The sequence below is a fragment of the Macaca mulatta genome, chromosome 13 (genome assembly GCF_049350105.2).
Source record: "Macaca mulatta isolate MMU2019108-1 chromosome 13, T2T-MMU8v2.0, whole genome shotgun sequence".
NCBI classification, from domain to species: domain Eukaryota; kingdom Metazoa; phylum Chordata; class Mammalia; order Primates; family Cercopithecidae; genus Macaca; species Macaca mulatta.
Genome location: NC_133418.1, coordinates 122,871,966 through 122,898,627, shown reverse-complemented (window position 1 = coordinate 122,898,627; position 26,662 = coordinate 122,871,966). Strand labels below are relative to the sequence as shown.

Sequence of the window (26,662 nt, the reverse complement as noted above, 5' to 3'; positions counted from 1 at the left end):
ATTTCTTAAAATAAGACAAGGAAGTTTCTCACATCGATTGAGACTTCCTTTCAAGAAAGATTTCTCTGTAGCACATGGTGCGATTTGATAGCATTTTACCCACAGTAGAACTTCTTTCAAAATTGGAGTCAGTGCTCTCAAATCCTGCCACTGCTTTATCACCTAGGTTTATGGAATATTCTACATCCTATGTTGTCATTTCAACGACGTTCACAGCATCTTCCCCAGGAGTAGAATTCATCTCAAGAAACCACCTGCTTTGCTCAGTGCTAAGAAGCAACTCCTCATCCATTTGGGTTTCATCCCGAGATTGCAGCAATTCCGTTCCATATTCTGGCTCCATTTCTTATTCCAGGTTTCTTGCTATTTCCACCACATCTGCAGTGACTTCCTCCTCTGAAGTCTTGAACCGCTCAAAGTCGTCCACGAGGGTTGGAATCAATGTATTCCAGATTCTTGTTAATGTTGACATTCTGAACCCCTCCCATGAGTCACGAATGCACTTACTGGCACCTGGAACGGTGAATCTGTCCCAGAAGATTTTCAATTTATGATGCCCAGGTCCATCAGAGGAATCACTGTCTATGCCAGATGTAGCCTCATGAAATGTATTTCTTAAATAACAAGCCTTGAAAGTCAAAATTACTCCTGACCCATGGGCTGCAGAATGGACGCTGTGTCTGCAGGCATGAAGCCCACACTCACCTGCTTGTGCGTCTCCAGCAGTGCTCTTGGGTGAACAGGTGCATTGCCCATGAGCAGTAAGAAACGAAAGAGAAAAATGTTTCCCCCTCGGGAAGTAGGTCTCAACAGTGGGCTTAAAATATTTACTGAACCAGGCTGTAAACAAACGTGCTGTCAACCAGGCTTTGTTCTTTTATTTATAAAGTACAGGCAGAGTAGATTTAGCATAATTCTTGAGGGCCTTAGAATTTTCAGAATGTAAATGAGCATCGGCTTAAATTTAAAGTCACCAACTCAATTAGCTCAGAACAAGAGCGACAGCCTGTCCTTTGAAGCTTTGAACCCAGATATTGACTTCTCCTCTCCAGCTATGGAATTCCTAGATGCCATCTTCTTCCAATAGAAGGCTGTTTTGTCCACATTGAAGATCTGTGGTTTAGTGTAGCTACCTTCATTAACGATCTTAGCTAGAGGTTCTGGGTAACTTGCCACAGTCTCTCTATCAGCACTTGCTACTTTACCTTGTCCTTTTAAGTTATGGAGAGATTCTTCCCTGAAACCTCATAAACCCACTTCTGTTAGTTTTACACTTTTCTTCTGCATCTTCCTCGCCTCACCTTCACAGAACTGCAGAGTTACAGCCTTGTTCTGGAGAGCCTCTAGCTTTAGAGAAGGCTGTAGCTGGTTTGATCTTCCATCCAGACTGCTCAAACTTTCTCAGCAATAGGCTGTCTCACTTTCTTATCATTTGTGTGTTCCCTAGAGTAGCAATTTTATTTCCTCTAAGAACCTTCCCTTTGCATTCACAAGTCGGCTGTTTGGCACAAATGGCCTAACTTTTGGCCGGCGTTGGGTTTTGGCACGCCTTCCTCTCTAAGCTTAAACATTTCCAGCTTTTGATTTAAAGTGAAAGATGTGTGACTCTTCTTTTCACTTGAACACTTAGAGGCCATTGTAGAGTTGTTATTCAATATTATTGTGTCTCAGGGAATAGGAAGGCCTGAGGAGCAGGGAGAGGTGGTGGGCTGGCCGGTTGGCAAAGCGGTCAGAACACACAGCAATTACAGATTAAGTTTACTGTCTTACACAGGCACGGTTCCTGGTGCCCCCAAACAATCACAGTAGTAACATCAAAGATTACTGATCACAGGCCGCCATAACAGACATAAAAATAATGAAAAGGTTTGAAATATTGCGAGCATTATTGAAACGTGGTACAGAGATGCTGAGTGAGTATGTGCTGTTAAAAAAATGGCATTGATGGACTTGCTTGGTCAGAGTTGCCACAAACCTTCAGTTTGTACACATCAGACCTTCACTGCAAACTGCGATAAGGCAACGTGCAACAAACAGGGTGTGCCTGTAATGGCGAAGGTTGCTCTAAGAAACCGCCTCCAAAATACTTTGAATTGTTTATTTTTATTCTCTGATCCAAAGAAAAACAAGGGTAAAATTTTCTACTTAAAAAAAAATCTTAACTAGATTTATTTTGTGTTATTATACATTTTTAGATAATATTTAAAAAACAACAGACTGCATTAAGGACCTAAGAATAAAATAAATTTCAGGGGTTTGGGTACGAAGACTGATCCTCAGAGCCCTCCTTATCTCCTTATCTCCAGCCCGCAGTTTCCCTGTCATGTCACTAAACAGGTGTCTGTGCTTCTGGAAAGGCTTCCGGAGGCGGGTCTGAGGTGTCTGGGACAAGGCTCCTGCTGGCAAGGAGCTCGGGTCACGGGCAAGGAAGACTGGCAGCCGTGGGTGCAGGAAATCGCCACAGGCAGCACTCACCAAGCAACCCTCACTGTTCTAGGAGAGCCATTCTCCATTTGCCTGGGGTGAAAATGGCTGTGAGAGCTCTCAAACCATCAGTGCCCAGAAAATTAAAATCACCAGAACATTCCGGTCGCCAGCAACACCACTATGCACAGAGCTGGGGACTGTTCCCAAGACCCAAGGATCAGGCAGGGAAGAGGAGGATGCAGACTCTGTGACCTACAGAAGATGAGCTCTTTGTTTGGAAGGACCTGGAGTTTATCGGGGACGGGGGAGGCTGGGCACAGAGGGGTCCCATCGCCCCCGCCCTGGAGTGTCCCTTTTTCACATGTGGGAAGCCAGAGAAGAGAGCAGGCCATCCCTCTGCCTTTCGGCATCATAGCTGGTGACTGGGCAGATGAAGGCTCCCCCATCATCCCGACCTTAAATTCAAGGCCTCACGAATGCATGTGGGCACCACGGGCTGATTCAGGATTCAGGAGAGCTGGCTGGGGGAACGCACAAATGCCCAGAGCTTGCTGCTGCTTTTCAGTGGCCCTGTCTGGGCAGCAGACAAGGCACTCAAGGAAAGGCTTTGCCTGGCATGCAGGGCAACTGCTCACAGACCCGAGGCTGCCAAGCCCCCGTGTGAGACAGCTACGTGCCGGGTGGCCCCGCCAGGGCACCAGGACTGCCTGCTTCATGACGCCCTGGGGCCTGCACTGCGGCTCTGCCTGCTGGCTCTGGGGTCTGGCCACTCAGCTCCCCTTGCAGGCTCCTGTGCTGGGAACAAGAGGCCCTGACACCCCTCGAGGGGCACGAGATTAGTACTTTCTGCTTTCTGCCTGGCAGGAAGCATCACCTCTGCCTGGTGGCCCATTCCTTTATTCAGCTACAGCACATACCACTCCCAGGATGAGCCTGGGCGCTCCTCTAACGCTGAGTGAACGAGATCACTCGCAGGAAGAAACGGGCATCGCTCACCACTCTTTCTTCCAGAATTTTCTAGCAAAGGCATTGTCACATACAATGGTCACTCCTTTAAAAATGATCCTTTTAAAAACAAGACAATTCTGTGAGAGGCAGCAACTTGAAAATCATTATATTCCCTATGTTCTGTAGCAGGACACCAGGGACACCCCCTGGTTCTGCTGGTGGGGTGTAAACAGGTCTGATCTTCCCGGAGAGGCTCTGCTGGAAAGGGAACCCTCCGTGCCCTCCCCTCCCTCACCCCAGCAATTCTCCTCCTGGTCATTCATCCCGGGGAAGAAGCACAAAGACACAGACATTGCCTGCAAAGACAGTTTTCCCACTTTATGCGGAATATGGAGACGTTTTATGAAAACTAAATACATTTGAACAATAAGAGAAATGCATAAATAACATTACAGCCACAGGATGAAAGCCAGCCATGCAAATTAAAACTAAAACATTTAATGGCTATTTGGAAATAAGCTCATGTTATAATGTTAAGTGAAAAAAAAAGAATACAAAATACAAAAAAATTTACATCGATTATATGAGACTAATTCAGAAAAGAAGAGAAAAACTGTCTTAAAAAATCAGAGGAAAAATCTAGCAGCAGTTTCCAATGCCCTGGATGAATGGCACACTGTGACTCTGAAACAATAGATATATATTTTTTTCTCACTTTTTAGCTAGATGTGTTGATATTGGGAAGCAATGACCACCAGTAACTTTTTTTTCTTTCCCCCTTTTTTTTTCCGAGACTAAGTCTTGCTCTGTCACCCAGGCTGGGTGCAGTGGGGGGATCTCAGCTCACTGCAACCTCCACCTCCCAGGTTCAAGCAATTCTCGTGCCTCAGCCTCCTGAGTAGCTGGGATTACAGGCACTCACCACTACGCCTGGCTAATTTTTGTATTTTTAGTAGAGAGGGGGTTTCACCATGTTGGCCAGGCTGGTCTCGAACTCCTGACCTCAGACAATCTGCCCGCCTTGGCCTCCCAAAATGCTGGGATTACAGGCATGAGCCACCACGCCTGGACTTTCTTTTTAAAATTAATTTTATTTCTATGGTTTTGGGGATACGAGTGGCTTTTGGTTACCTGGATGAATTGTGACAGAACAGACACTAATAACAGGCTGTCATTTGTGTCACTTGCATTATGAGTTCTTTCATCATTTCCTTTTTAGTCCTCGCTTTAATCCTCAGCAGTCCTTGAGACAATGTATTTCTTTTGGTTTCTATTGCCAGTAATACCCTCGGGGAGAATCAGTGAAGAACATTTAAGAAGCAAAGTCTTTTTAGCTTTTCAGGTTCTAACATGTTTCAAATACTGGAAAGCCCCATGGTTGGTGCCCTCTTCCCTGTGAGGCCTGTGCTGTGAGTGGGGTTGCGTCCCCAGGGCAGTGCCCACCTGGCCTGTCTGGCCTTCAGGGTTCCCTGTGTTTGGGGATGCACCCAGATGCACCCTCTGGGAGGCGGCCCGGGGTGAACGTGTGCTAAAGGGCCCTGACTCACTGGTTGAGCCCCAGAATCTCCTTTGCCAGGCTTTCACATCCTCCCCCTTTCCTCCTTTATTAGAAATCAATTTGGGTTAATTTAAGAAGCTTCTCTGCCAAAACCATACTAGCCTCAGGGAAAGTTCAGTTCATTAGTCACTCAAAGCAGGTGCACCTTATTCTAATAATGCGATGAGTGCTTTCTGCGCAGCTGCAGCAGGGACCCTGGGCCTGATTGGAGCTGGAGGAAGAAAAGGTCACTTCAAGGTGGAAGAGGACAGGGTGGGGGGTCTGTGGTCAAAGGGGGGTAATAAAGGTCATTCCTGGGTGGAAGAGGACAGGGTGGGGGGTCTGTGGTCAAAGTGGGGTAATAAAGGTCATTCCTGGGTGGAAGAGGACAGGGTGGGGGGTCCATGGTCAAAGGGGGGTAATAAAGGTCATTCCTGGGTGGAAGAGGACAGGGTGGGGGGTCTGTGGTCAAAGTGGGGTAATAAAGGTCATTCCTGGGTGGAAGAGGACAGGGTGGGGGGTCCATGGTCAAAGGGGGGTAATAAAGGTCATTCCTGGGTGGAAGAGGACAGGGTGGGGGGTCCGTGGTCAAAGGGGGGTAATAAAGGTCATTCCTGGGTGGAAGAGGACAGGGTGGGGGGGTCCGTGGTCAAAGGGGGGTAATAAAGGTCATTCCTGGGTGGAAGAAAACAGGGTGGGGGGTCTGTGGTCAAAGGGGGGTTGTTTCGCTGCAGCAGGAGAGACGGGTGCAGCGAGGCAGAAGGCCCCGGGCCCTGCCTGGGAACAGCGAGCCCTTCTGGAATGTCGTTGTTGTTATTACCAGGATTAGGAGGCAGCAGCAGGGCTTCCTGTGGGGGAGGGCAGGAGCCTATACTCCACTTCTACAAAGCGTCCTGCTGGCTGTGTGTCCCCAGGGAGCCTGGGAGGAGAGGAGTTTCCTCGGGCCTCTGCACTGCTCCCTGCTCACTGCACCCCAGGAGGGGAAGAGGGGGCAGAAAAGAGAGGAGAGGCCAACAATCTGCATTCCTGGACACAGTCAACTCCACCCACCTGACAAGGAGTGGCAAGGAGGCTGTGTCCAGGGTGCTCAGGGAAGCCCAGCCCCGGGGCCCGCAGCTGGGCCCCTCCAGCGGTGCCGCACTCTCTGCTCCTCAGACCTCATCCCCGTTGAGGTTGGACTAAAGCTCTGGACTCCCCAGCCTTCCTGACGATAAATGCAGCCATTAGGATTCACTACCCTCTGCCCTCTCTGCGTGCCCGCTTCCCTGGCTCCCCAGAGAACACCCGCACTTTATTCAGAAGCATGAGAAGCTGCAGGATTGGTCGAGGGAATAACAAGGTGATCCAGGCATCGCCGAATCGCTATGCATTATTTATGAATAAAATTTCTTCCAAGACGTTCATTTTCCCCCTCCTCTCCTCCCTAGAGTTTCAGGAAATGCATCCACTTGTATAGGAAGCGTGTGTCTGGTGATGTCAAGTAGCGCATTAGATAATATTCACGGCCCTGTAGAGTGGCTACCGAATTACAAGGAACGGATCTTTTAAAATCTGTTGTATTATGTAGGGGGAGCTCAGCTTCCCTCAGCAGGAGACAGAGGGTGCGTTTATCTTAAGAATGCATCCAGAGGCTTGCGAAGGCTCATGGAGAGCCTGCCGGGCCCCCAGGCAGTCCTTTTTGAATAAGGGCCAAAGGGGGCCCTAGGATCCTACAGAGACTCTGGGTTGCATCCAGATTCCCTTCCAGCTGAGATGCCTTTGTGGTTGGCTCCTCACTGGGCTCTCTGTAGGCAGAGGCTGCCGGGCACACACAGCCAGGCGGCCACAGTGCCTTGCTCTCTCAGACCCCACCCTGTCCACTGAAGACATGTGGATGGCAGGTGGGCGGGGGGCAGCTCTGGGCCACCCAGAGCCTCTGGGCCCCTCCTGCGTGTGCAACAGAGGTCTGGCTCCCGAGGTGCTTCTGGGGCACCCCAGAGCAGGCCAGGCTGAGTCCAGAGAAGCTGCTGCCCCATGGTCCTGACCCCACTCCAAAGCGGCTGTCCCTTCCTTTCTCAGAAAACAGTCTGCTGCACTGTTCTTAAATACCGCCTTGCTTGCCAGCTACATCAATCCACGGTATAAGCAGAAGTGAAACGGAAGTCCCTGATTAGAAATCACCCTCCAGCACCACTGGTTTTGTTTTTCCCACCCTGCGAAGGCACTGGAAGCAGGACTACAGCGATGCTGGGCCCCCGCGGGGCATGCGGGTGAGCAGGAGGAGCTGTGGGAATGCCCCACCACTGTTATGTGGACCCCAGGTCTGTGAGCTGCAGGCAGAATGCATGCTGGTCTTCAGATTTGTCTGTGCCATCGGCTCTGTGTGTGAGTTGCTCACCCAGAATGAATTCCTCCTGTTCCCATTATCTAAACATGCTGTTTCATTAGGAGTCTGGGCCTGTTTGTTGGCTGTGATTCTCAAACTCAGGGAGCATCAGAATCATCCCTCTGGAGGGACAGCTAAAACCCAGATTGCCAGTCCCAGCCTTAGCTTCTCACTTCACTGGTCACAGGTGATGGTGATGTTCTGGATCAGGGAACTCCCCTTGGGGAACCCTGGCTCTGGGAAGGCGACCCCACCTCGCACTCCGGAGGAGGCTTAAGGGTTCTGAGGATGTCCGACTTGCTTGTCAGTGGCATTCGGGAATGGCTGTGGGATGCTGGTTGTTGGTATCTCTGCGAATCCTCTTTTCTTCAGGGAGCTTCTAGAAAGCCTTCCCGAAGCTCTCTCTGGACACTGGGGGCAGCTGTCCGGCCAGGAGTGGCCACAGCCTTCTCCCATGACAGAGGTGAACATGGTAGGAGGTGTAGGAGGATGCAGCGGAAGGCCTGGGTTAAGTCATCCTCAGCACTTCCTCTCAACGCCCAGTTCAGGTAAGATAATGATTCGGTGTTCAGACCAGTTTGAGGTGGGTTTCCAGGTACTGCAGCTGCAACATCCTAAGTCACACAGAGTCTTTCAGATGAAAACACCGGTACCTTATTGAAGCAACCTTATGACCAAGGGATTGTTTGTTTCCTCTAAATCTTTACTAATTTTGGCAGGAAGAGAATATGGAAATTGGCATTTCAGTCCTATTTTGGGGTCTAACCCTGAAAACACTGTTCTCACTGGGGCAGGTCGGAGCGGACAGAAGAGACACCCACTTCCCAGAGCTGGCCCTCAGGAGCGTCTCCATGATGACTGCCCGCTCCCCTCAAGCTGTGCCTGTGAGTGACACCGGCAATAAGAGCAGGTGGACAGCCCCAGACAGGGACTCGAAGAGCCGGGTCCCAGCGATGCTCATGAACCTGGCTACTCCAGAAGTATTCCCCGTGAGTGCAGATTCCGGCCCTCACTGTCCCCAGGATAGTCTTCCGAGCCAGCTTAGACGGGTGTGGTGAGAGGACTCCCACACTTTCAGCCCCGGCTCCCAGCCATCCTTGCTTCTCTAACGAGTGGGGCGCACACCCCTGAGTAGATGTACTGGACAGAGATCTCCAGCGAGGAACTCATGGTATCCATGAGAGGGACATCCTGTGGTCGGCAGAGGCTCCAGGCACACAGGGCGAAGGGCTGGCTCAGGGTTCCCGGGGGCTCTGTGGTTGTGCTCTGTGGCTGCTGGGAGTTGCACAGCTGGACCACTGTCACATCAGGACTCCTCTCCACACTTCAAGATCTCCATAGTGTCTGCCCTGCCTTTTCTAGAACCCCCACATGGATGAGGATGGTGAGAACTGAACTGTGGTGTTTCGGTGGGTAAACCTCAGATAACAGCTGTACTGCACGTGAATTTCTGCTGTGTATTCTGTTGATGTTTGTAAGTGCCCAAATTGTATATATTTTTAATTATTAGTTCAAGAAATCAGAACAAGATTATCATTGTGAAATCTAGGCTTGACCAATACAGGTCATACACATTACAGATTGCCCATCAGCATACTTATTGTTTTCAGTGCGTTATCTGAAAATAACTCATGCCTTCTCCTTGAATTGGAATTATTTAAAAAATATATCTCCTTTTACCAAACATCAAAAATATGCTGTAAGCCCAGCACTCTGAGAGGCTGAGGTGGGAGGGTCACTTGAACCCAGGAGTTCTAGGCTGCAGTGAGCTCTGATCAGGCCACTGCACTCCAGCCTGGGGGACAGGGTGAGACTGTCCCTTTAAAAAAATTAAAATAAATAAAATCATGCTCTAAGATGCATTACATGCTTTGCATGTATTAAATCCACCGAATTAATCATGTTGCATTCACAATACAACACAGGCCATGCCCCAGAGGTGTGTCTCCTGGGGCTGACGCACTGTAGGCAGGCACCAGGCAAACTACTTTCTTTAGGATGATGACCAGGTGTTCATTCTGTACACAGAGGACTTAATGCAACAATAAAGCTGGACTGCAACCACCATCGAAAAGAGAAGGCTTTGGGCCGGGTGCGGTGGCTCAGGCCTGTAATCCCAGCACTTTGGGAGGCTGAGGCAGGTGGATCACCTGAGGTCAGGAGTTTGAGACCAACCTGGCCAACGTGGTGAAACCCTGTCTCTACTAGAAACACAAAAATTAGCCAGGTGTGGTGGCGGGCACCTGTAGTCCCAGCTACTTGGGAGGCTGAGGCAGGAGAATCGTTTGAATCTGGGAGGCGGAGGTTGCAGTGAGCTGAGATCACGCCACTGCACTCCAGCCTGGGCGACAGAGCGAGACTCCGTCTCAAAAAACAAAACAAAACGAAACAAAAGCTAGAAGAGGAGGCCTGAATTTTGTGCCTGCAAATCTTGTGGGTACTCAGGTCTCTGAGCAACGGCAAGCCTGAACGTCACCTGTTTGATTCTCTTCTTTACCCAAGTAAGCCCTTAGATCTTAAAATCTTTGCTCCATGTGCAACTGTGCCATGTTATCAAACTAATGTTAAGATATGCATGCCCTACCTTCTGATTTATGATATCAGTGACGAACAGTAAAAGGACGGGCGTGCATAAAGCTTAAGTCGGGGTGGGGGGCGGTGTGAGGCGTACACAATGATGTCTCATAAAGAACGAAGGAGAGCTATTCATTCTCACGGATTCATGGAGTAAAGCAGATAGCCTGGTTTGGAGGCTGCGTGCACAGAATTTTTCATAAACATCCCACAGTGCACCCCGTTGTACAGCAGCCGCACGTTAATTAGAGCATTCAGCAGACACTGCAATGTATTCCACGCACCCAAGTGGATCTTCATTTTTCACATGCAGGGCCTCACTAATTAAAATCAGCTTTGCAATTAAATGTGGAAAATTGTGTTAAACTTTCAAGCGTGGTTAGAAAAAAAATGCAATTATTTTTAGGATATTTTATTTTAATGCAAATGAAATTTCTATCTATGTGAAACCGGTAAAGGGGAGACATAGGAATTCCTATTTTTCTCGCGTCTCCCTCTCTGTTTCTTCTTTTTTTATTTATTTTTGGATTATAGATGCTCCTCTCAGTTGCAAGTTGCAGTGCTCCACATCTCTCAGCCAGCACCTGGCTCTGTTCCAGGGCTTTCAGTGAGTGCTCTCTGTCAAGGCATGAATAATACAGCCCCTAGGCTGTTGGCAGACTCCAAATGAGGCGTGCATACATCAGGAAGCAAGCCCTCGACTTTAGCTCCAGAACAGCCTCCTGTGAAGACAGGCAATTATTCACCACGCTGTGCCACAGCACTCACACCGGCAGGCAAGAGGCGTGAGGAATGGAGAGGGGAGTCTGAGTGAGGGTGTGCGCCACAAGCCAGAGGGACCCCAGTCACGTTCTAATGAAAAGGAAAAGCCATCACTTGAAGATTTTAATTTTTAAGTTTCAAATGAAATGATCTGACTCAGTATACCCGACATTGGGAAGGATTGGAACGTACTACCAATACCCGTCACCTAACTTTTGGGTGTTTGTTGAGTGTACAAAGACTCTGACGCTAAATTGCAGGGTCGGAACCCTAAGTTCAACAAACAAATAATTAAAACAGTCCAGTGAAGGCTAAATGGGAATAAAATCCATTAAATTTCAGAAATAAATCCAGAGGGATCACAAAACAGACGTGTGAACAATGAGGCCTTCCTAGGAATTTCCTCTCTCTCTCTCTCTCTGGTGCGTTGGCACTTATACAAAAATCACCATTTGGAAATAAGTGTGTCCAATTCATTCTAAATGTCTTAGCATGTGTATCACTGTCGCAAGGAAGGCTAAAATTCAAATTTCTGTAATCAGTTAATATTAATCTGTAATAAATATTAACAAATTTTGATTATTCCTATTTTTAATTTTTATTGAGAAATTTTAGGAAAAGGGATTTCAGAACAGCAAGTTGACCAGTATTTTGATGATTAAATTTTGTTTCTATAGATAGATTCCATTCTAACCACCAAGTTGCACTTTGTTTTTAACACAAACAGCATTTTATATCAATATGGAAAGCCAAAAAAAAAAAGATGAATATAAGGCACTAGAATTTTTCATCTTAGTCAAATGTTCAAAAATAGATTATTGCAGACACGTTGACATGTGATATTTTAGCTGGAATACCAGCATCAGTTCATGAAATAATCTGGATGAATAACAACGTCTCTTTAGCAGGTACTTGAGCCCCACTAAACAATCACCTACACAGACAGAGAAGAAGGTGTGGTTTCTTTCAACACGTCCCTGCACTTCAGGAGATAGCAGGCTTTGGTGTGAGGATGCCGCCAGGAAATGCTGAGCCTCCAGGCCTAGCCCTGCGATGCTTCCCCTGCTCAGGTGTCCGCATTAAGCGATGAGCTCAGTAGCAGCAGGTGCAGCTCCCCAGGCCTCCCACACCGATGCAGTGTTGCTCAAACCATACACTTTGGGCAGATTCACCCTACCTATCTCCACAGGGCCTTCCCAGCCAGCAAACTGCTGCCAGGGTGAGGATAAGAATATGCAGCAGCTTCCCCAGTGTCAAGGTTGGTGAGTTCTTAGTAGGGCCATTGTTTTCCTACCATCTATCCACAAAACAATAGCGGATGGTACATTGGGACAGCTTCTGTCTTCCATGTTTCAAATGCCTGGAGGCCACACAGGCTGGCTTGCACAATTTGAAGACTGTAACACAGGGAATTACTCTCCCTTGATCTTGGGGACGGAAACTAAATCTTGGGAAACTCACTTAGGATGACTGAGGTTTGCTTTGTGAGCTTGCGGGTCGGACACCAGGTTTGAGGCACCTGTGCCCCCAGCCACCTCTGAGTGTGGTGTGGGGAACATGGAGGTGCTCGGAGCAGCTGAATGAACTGAGCCACGTGCGTAGCCATCTAACAGTGGGCACAGAAACAGGGGACCGTGCGCAGAAAAGACCACGCGAGCACGTTCACTCGCGATGTAAGAATTACTTCTAGCCCTGCTTATAAAATTCACCGTGTTTTTGTCATATTTATATGCTAATATCGTAACACAAAAACCTCAGTTGGGAAAAGCAAAAGGCAAATTCAGGTGTCTGGCCAATAATGACGTTTCTGAAGATAAGTATGTGTCATATTTGTTAGCTTCCTAGGAGGCCTGTCCCTGATGACTCAGGGTCCAAAAATGTTGACTAAGCTTGGATCCCTGCTGGGCAACGTGTGGACATTGAAACATTTTTCCTTCGGTGCCAAGAGTGTCTGTGTCTCTAAGGAGCTGACTGCTTTTACCAGATCCTGGAACTCTGTCCTTGGCCTTTCTCAGTTGGTGCCTTGGTAGCCAAGAGACCCAGAACAAAATGTAACACCACATTAAGACCCCCGATGTATCCTGGGTTTTCAGTAAAATTAGGTGATCATTTCCTTATGTTTCAAATTTATATTTTGATTTAAGGTTTACCTGTGTAGTTTGTACATAGGCTTATCAGTTATTTCAAATTCTTTATAAACTATTAACACCAGTAAATAACTATAGAGATTATCTTTTGTTCAAAGACATGATTTGGAAATTAATGTAGAACATCCAATAAAATAAATATTATGACCTTACTGCTACCAAAAAATTTTAACCAGAGTTTTAAATCATGCACTCCTTTTTAAAATTATTTTCTTTCCCAGGTATTATGCACTGGTTGATTCTCCTCTATTCTCAATATCGTACAAGCCAACAACTATACAACCATCACACACACACACAAAATCCACTCCAGCCGCTTTCAAAGAGACCCAGCACACCACTGAGGAGGGGCTAACCAAGCAGAGACCGCCAGATCCCACCACCAGATCCCACCACCAGATCCCACGGCTTTCTGAGACCCACATCAGATCCTGCAGCTGTGGCAGAGAGGGTGATGCATGGCCCCCAGAAACTGCCACAGCATCTGTCCTACAAAGCAGTAATTGTAAACTACAACTGTGACAAACATTTAATTTCCTTAAAAATCTTCTACATTGAAACTTAAAGACTAAATGGCAGGCTGGGCGTGGTGGCTCACACCTGTAATCCCAGCAATTTTCGAGGCCGAGGTGGGCAGATCACTTCAAGTCAGGAGTTCGAGACCATCCTAGCCAACATGGTGAAACTCCATCTCTACTAAAAATATAAAAATGAGCCAGCCATAGTGGCATGTGCCTGTGATCCCACCACTTTGGGAGGCTGAGGGAGGTGGATCACTTGAGGCCAGGAGTTCGAGAGCACCCTGGCCAACATGGTAAAACCCCACCTCTGCTAAAAATACAAAAATTAGCTGGGCATGGGGGCGCACACCTGTGATCCCAGCTACTTGGGAGGCTGAGGCAGGAGAATCACTTGAACCTGGGAGGCAGAGGTTTCAGTGAGCTTAGATTGTGTCACTGCACTCCAGCCTGAATGACAGAGTGAGTCTCTGTCTCAAAACAAAACAAAAACTAAACTAAAAAACCCTGAATGGCTGGCACCATTTTATTACTTGGTATTCCTTTCCTAAAAAGGAAAAACTGATTTTTTACATTGCTGATGCCCCACATCTACCTCAAGTTGTTTTTGGCAAGTTCCAATACTTCAACACCTCGAAGTACTGAAATACAAGCTTTTTACTTGGCTATTGCTGATGCCCCGTATGAGCAAAATGAACTTGTAGCCTTAACATAAACACATTCATTGGAAACATTCATTGTTAAAAGACCAAAAAAAGACATGTGATTTCATCAGAACCAAAACGGAGGCTTCTACTCTTTTGTCCTATTTGGAAAAAGCCTGATGTCCTATTCCCACCAGGAACCTGACAGCAAATGTGAGCATCACAGCTGTGTTCATGGAGGGTATGCCGGCAGGAACGGGCAAGAAGAGCTGTCGGGAAGGGGTAGCTTTTGTAGTCAGTAAATCTTTCAAAACTAGTAAAAAAGCAATGCCAGGGCCAGGTGTGGCTCACGCCTGTAATCCCAGCACTTTCGAAGGCCAAGGTGGGCGGATCACCGGAGATCAGGAGTTCAAGACCAGCCTGGCCAATGTGGTGAAACCTTGTCTGTACTAAAAATGAAAAAATTAGCTGGGTGTGGTGGCAGGAGCCTGTAATCCCAGCTATTCAGGAGGCTGAGGCATGAAAATTGCTGGAACCCAGCAGACAGAGGTTACAGTAAGCCAAGATGGCGCCGCCACACTCCAGCCTGGGCAACAGAGTGAGACTCCGTCTCAAAAAAAAAAAAAAAAAAAAAAAAAAAAAAAAGGCAGATATAACAGAAAACTTCCAAATTTAAAATAGCAATAGTCATAGATGTTAACATATCCATGAGTCTTACCTAATTTATCAAGGGACACTTTTTAAGTTTAAGAAATTAAAATTTTATCCTTTAATTAAAAGTGACTGATAACAGACATCAAACAATAAGGCTTAGAAAATGCTCAGTGAGATTCCTCTCAAGAGAAGGCTCACACAGTGACAACATTTCTTTTCTTTTTTTTTTTTTTTTGAGATGGAGTCTCACTGTGTCGCCCAGGCTGGAGTGCAGTGGCGCGATCTCGGCTCACTGCAAGCACCGCCTCCCGGGTTCATGGCATTCTCCTGCCTCAGCCTCCCCAGCAGCTGGGACTACAGGCGCCCGCCACCACGCCCAGCTACTTTTTTCTAGTTTTAGTAGAGACGGGGTTTCACAGTGTTAGGTAGGACGGTCTCAATCTCCTGACCTCGTGATCCACCCGCCTCAGCCTCCCAAAGTGCTGGGATTACAGGCAACATTTTTGCACCGGTTTTACATAATAAAGTCTGCCAGTCTCTTACTTTAGAATGGAGGAAACTGAAGGCCGTAGACCTTACGTAAGTTGTCCAGAGCTCTTGGTCCATTAGTGATGCAGTGAAAGCCAGCATCGGGCCAAGGAACTGGGAAATAGTTCTTTTTCAACTCTACCACATTAGATCTCCTAGATAACTGCGTGTATTAAAATACTTAGTGTTCTAATAATTACATACCACATGAGTCATGGCAACAATGATGACTTTTAAAAAATTAAACAAAAATTTACTGGAAAGAGCTCCTGGCCGGAGCATTTCCGTGACTCCTCCCTATCATCCCAACTAATGGTTCCTCTACGGCTCAGGTGCTTCTGCACTAATGAGTCAGCGGCAAGTCTCCGAAAGAAGACAAAGCCCAACTTGTTTTCAAATCAAACTCTAGGGAGCACTTCTTAAGCAGGGAAAGAGGTCTCAGGAACAGATCCATACACATATTACATGGGACACATCCATTCATTTTGCAGTGGAATGCACCTTGGTTAAGGATAGGAATGTTTCAAATTATTTGGAAACATCATGATTTTTCCTGCAAAACGATGGCTATAAAATTAAATGTAGCTCACACCTCTTTACAACTTTTTATAATTGTACATTTAAAAATAAGTAAAAGAGGATATTTGAATTGTTTGTAACACAAAGGATAAATGCTGGAGGGGATGAAGATTCCATCTTTCATGATGTGATTATTTCACATTGTTTGCCTGTATCAAAATATCTCATATACCCCCTAAGTATATACACCTATTATGTACACATAAAAATTAGAATAAAAATTTTTAAAAAACTTTTTAGCCAAATTCAATTTTTTTTTTTTTTTTTTTTTTGAGACGGAGTCTCGCTCTGTCACCCAGGCTGGAGTGCAGTGGCCGGATCTTGGCTCACTGCAAGCTCCACTTCCCAGGTTCTCCTGCCTCAGCCTGCCGAGTAGCTGGGACTATAGGTGCCCGCCACCTTGCCTGGCTAGTTTTATTTTTGCCAAATTTAATTTTTATATAACAGTGTGATAAAGTTTAACTACTGACTAATGAACAGATGATTAGGGGAAAACGAATTTTTCTCATGGGTGACTAACTTCTTTTGAAAACATAAACAATGCAGTGTTTTAGACTTTTAGATTAAGTGCTGACATATATATTTCTTCATAAAATAATACTTTACTTATTTCAATTACGTAATTCAATAATTTACTATTTTATACAATAACAATCATAATATAATTGACTAAATTTAATCATTGAAATTGCAAAATTATCTGAAAAATAGCCCACAATTCCTTTGGTTTGTAACAGAGGAAGTCAGACAATCGTTTAATGAGGGGCGCTCATCAGACATTCCTGCCTCCACAAATGCTAGCATGGGGATTTGGGAGTAGTTTGTAATTTTTCTTTTGATTTTACTAAAGAACAATCAAAATAATTGCTTGATGTCACTCATAATGTTTCACTAAAAAGGAAACGAAATGCAAGGCCGTGAGGAGAGGCCTCCCAGATATGCTGCAGATGCACCTGCTTTAGAATCAGTTTTGTGACCTGGGTCTGCTCACTGAGGGTTTGTTAGGCTGGAATGACCTTGGTCTTTGCAACCCAATTTGTAAAAGTAAAGCTAAAAACATATTTTAGCCTGTGAACTCTTTTACCTCATCATAATTGAAACCTTTCTATTGAAAGACACGTCTTCATGAATAGCATGGGGAAAAAAACGCTTACCAGAAAAACATCTAAAGGACTGATGTGTACCTGAAAGTCAGCCACGGGCATGTAACATATAATTCTGTCATGATACATTTTGAGCAAAATCATCACCTTCCCCCTTAGTTTCTAAAGGTTTTCCACACCCATCCCTGTCGCAGACCTGAAATGCCAGTATTTACAAGATAAATGTAATCACTGCAGTCCCCAAGTCTTGCAAGCTTGATCTGCCCTGACCTTCACTTGACCTGACCTCACCCCGTAGCCGTCCAGATGTAAGAATGGGCTTAGTTTCCCAGGAGGAACCTCGTTAAATGGTGGAAATGGAGTCTACAGAGAGGTCAGAAGGTCACATTTTAATTGACCGTTCATTGTTTACCATCCTGCCGCTCCCAGAATGAGGAAGTGAGGAAGGAGAAACAGGGCTCCTCGGTAAGCAGTGGGAGGCTCTCAGGGGGCCACGTGCTGAGCACCACAGATGCAGATGGGAAATGAGTTTAAGGCTGGCCTGAATTTGTGTCATCCTAAGGAAGGTCACCTATTCTGCCCACGAGATAGAACGGCTTATGTTTAACCGAGAACCCCTTCAAGAGACAAAGACTGAGTTCCAGTGAGAGAAGAGAAAGCAAGCATAACGTGTACTGCCTTCCAGCAACACCTGCCCACACATTTCATCATTAGGACGAGGTCCCCAAATAAGTCACTTTAGGCAGCACATTGTGGAAAAAAAATGCAGGCATTACCTTCTGTGTCTTGCATATTTGCCACTGACATGACCACTGCCGTCACAGCCAGGGGTGGGACAGCTGCAACAGGAAAGAATGGATTACACGGTGCCGCAGGCAGGCGGGTGAGACGGAAAGCTTCCGTGGCAGCAGAGAGGAGGGCAGCCCGGACAGAGGAGAGAAATCACACAATCCAAAGGAGGGGGCAATTCGGGGAGGCTTTTTACGAGCAAGTCTTGGGGGAATTAATTTCATCAGTGCAGCGGGGTGTGAGCAGGCCACCCATGAGCTCGAAAGTGCAGTGTGCCCATTAGAAGGCGTGAATTTTCCAAACTGCGAATGGGGATGCATTTTACCCACACGGCACTAACCTGAACAGCTCTTGTATGGCTGGTTCCACGGGAACTGCAGAGAGATGGAAATAGATAACAATTTACCATCCATCACAAGCAACCCTCTTCCACAGAAAATTACCAAAAGGGTGGCGTGAAAGTGGGGTCAGAGTGAATCGACCTCGGTTCCGCAGGACGAAGGTGACCCTGAGCTGGCCTCAGGAAGCAGGGAAGCGCGGACGTACCTCGAACCCCTTTGGACCGCGTGCGATGCCGCTTCTCCTCGGTGTCCACCTCCATCTGGGGATAGATTAGCAGCAGTCAATGTGCTTATCCAGCCTATGCTGGCCAGCCCTGTAGGGGTGGCTCGCTCTCCCTGGCATTCTATTGATGGGGCTTTAATCCTGTTTCAGTCCGTGAAGTGAAGCCCTCCACAAGGGCAGGGGGTGGGTAAGACCGGGGTCAGGCAATCTAAATATATTATTCAAACAATTATAAACAGAGGGATTCAATGTAGGGAACATTGAGTCAGGAGGCCCTTGCCCTCTATAATGGGGTAGATTTTGATGAATCTTGAAGTACCATCTATTTACTCTCTTTTCAAGAATTTGATGGAGGCATATCTGTGTGCTTCTGAGTTGTAATTTGTACCAAGAATATAACAGCCATTAGGTTTACAAGAAGGTAAATATATATATTATATATATGTAGTTTTATGTATCTTATGTATATATAAAACATATATTTATATGTAACATATATATTTTGTGTGTATATATATAAACCTTTCAGTTATAAGAATCTAAATATTATATAAACATTATATATAAGATATACATTACATTTATATATACACATGCATATTTTATATGTATATAATATTTAGATTCTCCTTGTAACTGAAAGGTTTAATCTGATTAAGCAGTTAAGACAAGAGGCTGTAGGTATAGTGGAAGAACATGTTTTACCATCAGGGATGCACTCTCAATATTGTTTAGTTCCTGGAATGCAACTATCCTCCACATTTATCTAAATTGCTAGGTTTCCTTTGAGGCATCTAGACCTTCCACTCATAGGAACTAACACATCTTATACTTGAGACATTACAGCTGCTTTTATATTACTTTGTGGGATCTTCACAACATTTTTTTAAGGAAAGTATTTTTATTATACCTATTTAATACACAAGAAAACTAAAATTCAGACCACCTGAGTTAAAACCAAGATCATGTGAGTAGAAGGTTTTGGAGTAGGAACCAAAAAATCACATGTCTGCCTATGCTCCCTCTAAGCCTCAGGAGCATGCTGTTGCATGGCAAATACATGTGAGTACATTAGTTCAGCAAATATTCCCACAGTACGCCAAGTGTCTGCACATGGCAAACTGGAGAGGAGAAGAACTCTACTCAAGCCGACGGGGAGTTAAGAAGAGACGAGCAGTAGAAGCTGGCCAGAGCCCCACTGAATGAACGGCCTCTACACCGGCTCACAGGGTACACCACAGCCACTTCCTCCATGGTTTAGAGGAAGAACATTGGAACTGAGTGAAGAAGACCCATTAGATGCCTGTGGCGCTATTCGATGCACACTCCAGAAAAGAACAGGGTAGACCTGCCGCTAAAATAAACTACAGCACTAGCAAGACACGACTCAACAGATACAATACGAACGGCATCAGAAATCCACATGGACAGTGCCTGATTTAATGTTTATATCAACTAACCAGCAGCTATTTATTGATGAATACTTTGGCTAAGTATTATGGTATCACGGGATAAAAACATACATATAATACAAACATAAGCTCATTTAATTAGCTTAAAAATCTCTTAATGGGCTGTATCTATGAACAGATATAACGATGTGCCAGATTTAACATCAAAACAAAAACTTCAGCAAAGGAGGAGCCAATGGGAAGTGGAAGCCGAGGAAAGATGCTCGGGGAAAGCTGTGATCCATGAGAATTGTTTGTGTAGGTGTGAAAGGAAGGAAAAGAGACTGTCTCTATGACTTGTATCTAGAGGCTTGACATCCAGTTATTGAGTGAATGAATGAATGAATGAATGAATGAGTCCATTTGCTGGGAATGCTGCAGGTCAAAGAGGTGCCTGAGGTGGAATGTTGGAAAGACAACACTGGATGGCGCACACGACAGCACCGAGCCAGGGCCGTGTGCAGAGGTGACTGGATAGCGCACACGACAGGCCCGAGCCAGGGCCGTGTGCAGAGGTGACTGGATGGCGCACACGACAGGCCCGAGCCAGGGCCGTGTGCAGAGGTGACTGGATGGCGCACACGACAGGCCTGAGCCAGGGCCGTGTGCAGAGGTGACTGGATGGCGCACACGACAGGCCTGAGCCAGGGCCGTGTGCAGAGGTGACTGGATGGTGCACACGACAGGCCTGAGCCAGGGCCGTGTGCAGAGGTGACTGGAGAGTGCACACGACAGGCCTGAGCCAGGGCCGTGTGCAGAGGTGGAAGGGATGTCCGGGGAGGCCCCGCTGGTCCAGCTGAATAGACAGCTGCTGGCCTTTCCTGAGCATGGGGAGGACGAGTTGCAAATATGTTTTAGGAAAAAACAAGTTAGTGGCAGCTTGAGAGAGGGCATGGAGGGGGCAGGCAGTGCAGTTGGGAGCAAGCTGGGAGACCAGCAGTCGCCTAAGAAGAAAGGGCTTGGGCAGTGGCCTCAACAGCATCTGTGGCTTAGTCCCATCGTCAGTCAATTCGGGAACATAGTTGGCTGGGAAAGAAAGAAATGGATTTAAAAAGCTTTCTGATGGAAGAATTCACACAACACAATGGCTCATCAGGCAGCTTTTGGGTTTTCTGTCCTTTCCTATGACTTGAAGATATGCCTGGGATATGAAACTCTGACTGTGGCCACATTACGTGGATTTGACATTTAAATAAATAGCACCCCGAGTAACACATCGATGCTCTGAAATTGCTATTCAACATGAAAATACTTCAAAACACCAGAAAATTCTAGCAAAGGGATGTAGGGCCAAAGTGACATGAGGCAGAGATGAACTAAGAGTCAAGAAGCCTAAAGTGATGGCGAAAACGCCATTCACATCCACGAGAAACGGTGTTTCCCGGGGTCCCCCGCCCTTGTCACAGGCCATTCACATCCACGAGAAAAGGCGTTTCCCAGGGTCCCCCGCCCTTGTCACAGGACTGGGGATGCAGAGATAATGGGGTAAAATCGTATTCTTTAAAGAATTCAAAATAGAATTAAAACCTTTAATGAAGGCCTACACGTTGAGAAACATTCTCCAGGGGCTGTGGTGGAAGCTTGGATGAGGCTTCCATTGGATTCCATGGATTCCATTCCATCATTCCATCAGACGAGGATTGGGAAGAAGAAAGAGAAATTTCCTGGAGAAACTGATATTTGGGCTGAATTTTAAAGGTTAACTGGATGTTTCATTCTGGTTTAGTCTTGGGAGGGTGTATGTGTCCAGGAATTTATCCATTTCTTCTAGATTTTCTAGTTTATTTGCATAGAAGTATTTATAGTATTATCCGATGGTAGTTTGTATTTCTATGGAATCGGTGGTGATATCCCCTTTATCATTTTTTATTGTATCTATTTGATTCTTCTCTCTTTTCTTCTTTATTAGTCTTGCTAGCAGTCTATCTATTGATCTTTTCAAAAAACCAGCTCCTGGATGAAGTTGAATCCCTGAATAGACCAATAACAGGCTCTGAAATTGAGGCAATAATTAATAGCCTACCAACCAAAAAAAGGCCAGGACCAGACAGATTCATAGCTGAATCAGAGGTACAAATGTCAGAGGTACAAAGAGGAGCTGGTACCATTCCTTCTGAAACTATTCCAAATAATAAAAAAGATGGAATCCTTTTCCCTAACTCATTTTATGAGGCCAGCATCATCCTGATACCACAGCCTGGCAGAGATACAACAAAAAAAGAGAATTTTAGACCAATATCCCTGATGAACATCGATGTGAAATCCTCAATAAAATACTGGCAAACTGAATCCAGCAGCACGTCACAAAGCTTATCCACCACGATCAAGTCGGCTTCATACCTGGGATGCAAGGCTGGTGCAACATACTCAAATCAATAAACATGATCCATCACATAAACAGAACCAAAGACAAAAACCACATGATTATCTCAATAGATGCAGAAAAGGCCTTTGACAAAATTCAACAGCACTTCATGCTAAAAGTTCTCAATAAACTAGGCGTTGATGTGACTATCTCAAAACAATGAGAGCTATTGATGACAAACCCACAGCCAATATCATACTGAATGGGCAAAAACTGGAAGCATTCCCTTTGAAAACTGGCATAAGACAGGGATGCCCTCACTCACCACTCCTATTAAACATAGTGTTGGAAGTTCTGGCTAGGGCAATCAGGCAAGAGAAAGAAATAAAGGGTATTCAATTAGGAAAAGAGGAAGTCAAATTGTCCCTGTTTGCAGATGACATGATTGTATATTTAGAAAACCCCATCGTCTCAGCCCAAACTCTCCTTAAGCTTATAAGCAACTTCAGTGAAGTCTCAGAATACAAAATCAATGTGCAAAAATCACAAGCATTCTTACACACCAATAACAGACAAACAGAGAGCCAAACCATGAGTGAACTCCCATTCACAACTGCTTCAAAGAGAATAAAATACCTAGGAATCCAGATTACAAGTGATGTGAAGGACCTCTTCAAGGAGAACTACAAACCACTGCTCAATGAAATAAAAGAGGACACAAACAAATGGAAGAACATTCCATGCTCATGGATAGGAAGAATCAGTATCATGAAAATGGCCATACTGCCCAAGGTAATTTAAGATTCTATGCCATCCCCATCAAGCTACCAATGATTTTCTTAACAGAATTGGAAAAAACTACTTTAAAGTTCATATGGAACAAAAAAGAGCCCGCATTGCCAAGACAATCCTAAGCAAAAAGAACAAAGCTGGAGGCATCACGCTACCTGACTTCAAACTATACTACAAGGCTACAGTAACCAACACAGCATGGTACTGGTACCAAAACAGAGATATAGACCAATGGAACAGAACAGAGTCCTCAGAAATAATACCACACATCTACAGCCATCTGATCTTTGACAAACCTGACAAAAAGAAGAAATGGGGAAAGGAATCCCTATTTAATAAATGGTGCTGGGGAAACTGGCTAACTATATGTACAAAGCTGAAACTGCATCCCTTCCTTACATTTTATACAAAAATTAATTCAAGATGGATTAAAGACTTAAATGTTAGGCCTAACCTAGGCGATACCATTCAGGACATAAGCATGGGCAAGGACTTCATGACTAAAACACCAAAAGAAATGGCAACAAAAGCCAAAATAGAAAAATGGGATCTAATTAAACTAAAGAGCTTCTGCACAGCAAAAGAAACTACCATCAGAGTGAACAGGCAACCTACAGAATGGGAGAAAATTTTTGCAATCTACCCATCTGGCAAAGGGCTAATATCCAGAATCTACAAAGAACTTAAACAAATTTACAAGAAAAAATCAAACAACCCCATCAAAAAGTGTACGAAGGATATGAAGAGACACTTCTCAAAGAAGACATTTATGCGACCAACAGACACATGAAAAAATGCTCATCATCACTGTCCATCAGAGAAATGCAAATCAAAACCACAATGAGATACCATCTCACACCAGTTAGAATGGCGATCATTAAAAAGTCAGGAAAAAACAGATGCTGGAGAGGATGTGGAGAAATAGGAACACTTTTACACTGTTAGTGGGAGTGTAAACTAGTTCAACCATTGTGGAAGACAGTGTGTTGATTCCTCAAGGATTTAGAACTAGAAATACCATTTGACCCAGCCATCCCATTACTGGGTATATACCCAAGGGATTATAAATCTTGCTACTATAAAGACCATGCACACGTATATTTAATGTGGCACTATTCACAATAGCAAAGACTTGGAACCAACCCAAATATCCATCAATGATAGACTGGGTTAAGAAAATGTGGCACATATATACCATGGAATACTATGCAGCCATAAAGAAGGATGAGTTCACATCCTTTGTAGGGACATGGATGAAGCTGGAAACCATCATTTTGAGCAAACTATTGCAAGGACAGAAAACCAAACATCACATGTTCTCACTCATAGGTGGGAATTGAACAATGAGAACAGTTGGATACAGCGTGGGGAACATCACACACCAGGGCCTGTCATGGGATGTGGGGAGCGGGGAGGGACAGCATTAAGAGAAATATCTAATGTAAATGACAAGTTAATGGGTGCGGCACACCAACATGGCACATGTATACATATGTAACAAACCTGCATGTTGTGCACATGTACCCGAGAACTTAAAGTTTATATGTGTGTGTGTGTATATATTGTGTATGTATATATATGTGTATATATACACATATACACATATATATATACACACACACACACACACACATAAAAATTGAATGTTTCAGGTTAAAAAGAAAAACTGTGGTGAGCGTGTTCCTCACAGTGGGAACAGGATGTGCAAAGACCCGAAGGCTTGGAGAGACTGGTGTGTTCCAGGAGAGACAAAGCTGGGGCTGAGGTGGGAGAGACACACTCTGAGCTTGGCTATGAGCTCCCTTCAGGAGGGCACAGACTTCTTAAAGCTTCTAGCAGAACAGGGGCCAGCCACACTCAGAGATCACCCAGCTTGCTTACCCTTATCCAGCATCTCGTGAATAAACCCGCATTTATGATTTCTCTGGCTGTAGTTTAGGGAAGAACCTGTGAGCAAAACTGCAGTAAAGCTAGTTTTCCTTTGTGGGCATTAAATCGAACAACTTGGCCTTATTAGTTAACTGCTCACATGGTTGGATAAGGATAAGAATTGTTTTATTTTTATAATTAAATTCTTCATCCTTTCAGTATTTTTTATGCATATAGAGGCAACCTTATTTTTTTTCCAGTCAGATAGCAGTTTTTCCACTAATCAGTTATTAAATAAATCATATTCCCTCCCTACACTAAAATATTTCTCTTGCCGAATGTGAAATTCCTACCACAGTTGGGTCTGTGATCAGACTCTCTGTTCCCTCCTCTGTTGGTTTCTTCCAGCGTGAATGCTGTTTGGATTACGGTGGCTCTGCAGTGTGTTTTCCTCTGCTGAACAAGGCCCCTTGCTATGAGCATTACAGGAGATAATTTATGAAAGATGCTGAGCACAGCACCCCACATGGAGCAGACGCTAAACAGATGGGGGCTCCCCTTTCTTTCCCTTTCAGCCAATGAAACCCAAATCTGAAGAGTTTCAAAAACTGTTTTAAATTTTACGTTTACATAGCTGTTTAATAAGTGCCAACTGCCAGCAAGGTTCAGATTAAGCAGAAAGCATAAAACACATAGTCTGAAATGCCAGGAGGTTTTCATTTTCTAATGCGTGCACCTGATGGTGTGTGGTCCTAAGGCAGCTGGCCCTTGCCAGTGCTCTCGCAATGTGTTGCTTCAGGACTCCCCAGCCCCGCCATCCTGCCCTTCCCGTCTCTCCTACCCTCCTGAAAAGAACGCTTGGGCTTGCTTCCACCCAGGGCCTGCCCACCCCTGGCGACTGTCATTGGCAGCCTCAGGTGTTTAAACTGTTCATTTGAATTCATTCTTCTGGTGGTCCCAGGGCCGGAAGTGCGAGCTTCACTTAGTGAACCTGTGAACAACTCAGTAGGGTTTTCTAAGACATCAGCTCTGATCTTCCTTGGAACTGGAGAAAGTTCACCTCAGTTATCACTGCTTGGGTTTCTGATTACCTCTCCAGTAATTTACATTTAGAAAATCACCCATAAAACTCCACCTAAGCAGTAGTTCTTTTATTTTGAAGTCTAATATTTATTTTTAAAATAAGGATGTTTTCTAAGCAGATTTAAAATGTTTTATATGTAAAGAAAAGTCTTGAATTTAAGGAATCTATTTTCAGGCAATAAAGCTTTCAGGAAGGATTCACGAAGCGAGAGCAGGTGAATTACTTCCTAATATGAAAACTTTACATTTGGACTCAGGATTTATTTTATTACTATGATCTTCCTTCTCTTCCTTCCAATAAAAAGGATGCTTTCTTCAAGTTGAGCCTCAGTGAAGAGATTATAATGTATATATATTTGATACCTATATTTAGGGACAGGGTATCACTTTGTCACCCAGGCTGGAGTACAGTGGCACAATCGTAGCTCGCTGCAGCCTTGGATTCCACTTCCACAGTGGCTGGACTGCAGGCGTGTGCCACCGTGCCTGGCTAATCTTTTCAATTATTTGTAGAGCCAGGGTTTCACTATGTTTCCCAGGCTGGTCTTGAACTCCTGGACTCAAGTGATCCTATTGCCTCTGACTTCCAAAGTTCTGGGATCCCTGGTGTGAGCCATGGTACCTGGCTAAGAACTAATATTTTAAGTGCATGAAAATTTCACAAATTCAGTAAAATTCCTTGGAGTCCTCATCTGCTGCTTTCTGATGTCAAGTACCACATCAGGCCACAACTGTGAATCCATGACGGGTTCACTTTGGGTCCCAGGCCTGCCAGAGACCAGCAAGGTCCCCCCCAGCCCGAGTCTCTAGCCGCAGGGACCTGATCTCCCCACCCCACAGAGTCCTCTTGCAGGAACGGGCATGGGGGCTTGGATTGCAGGCGGCTTCCACTTCGACACCAAACCTGAGCTCCAGGCCTCCCTCCCTGCCACAGTCACTCCTCCACTATCCAGGAAGCAATTTCCATTTTGCCAGCCAGCCGGACCCTGCTTTTCAGCTCCTGCTGCTCAATTCGCTTGGTCA

General features: G+C 45.4%; 1 protein-coding gene across 8 annotated transcripts in view; it reads right to left on the bottom strand.

Annotated features, from left to right (window-relative positions):
* Positions 1 to 26,662, bottom strand: part of MYT1L (myelin transcription factor 1 like) — a 533,658-nt gene that overhangs the window by 171,002 nt on the left and 335,994 nt on the right. For all 8 annotated transcript variants that reach the window (XM_028831516.2, XM_077958484.1, NM_001265731.1 and 5 more), the window contains 3 exon segments: positions 18,122 to 18,176; positions 17,916 to 17,949; positions 17,563 to 17,625 (listed from right to left, as the gene is read on the bottom strand). In XM_028831516.2, coding sequence (XP_028687349.1) covers positions 17,563 to 17,625; positions 17,916 to 17,949; positions 18,122 to 18,176 — 152 coding nt within the window.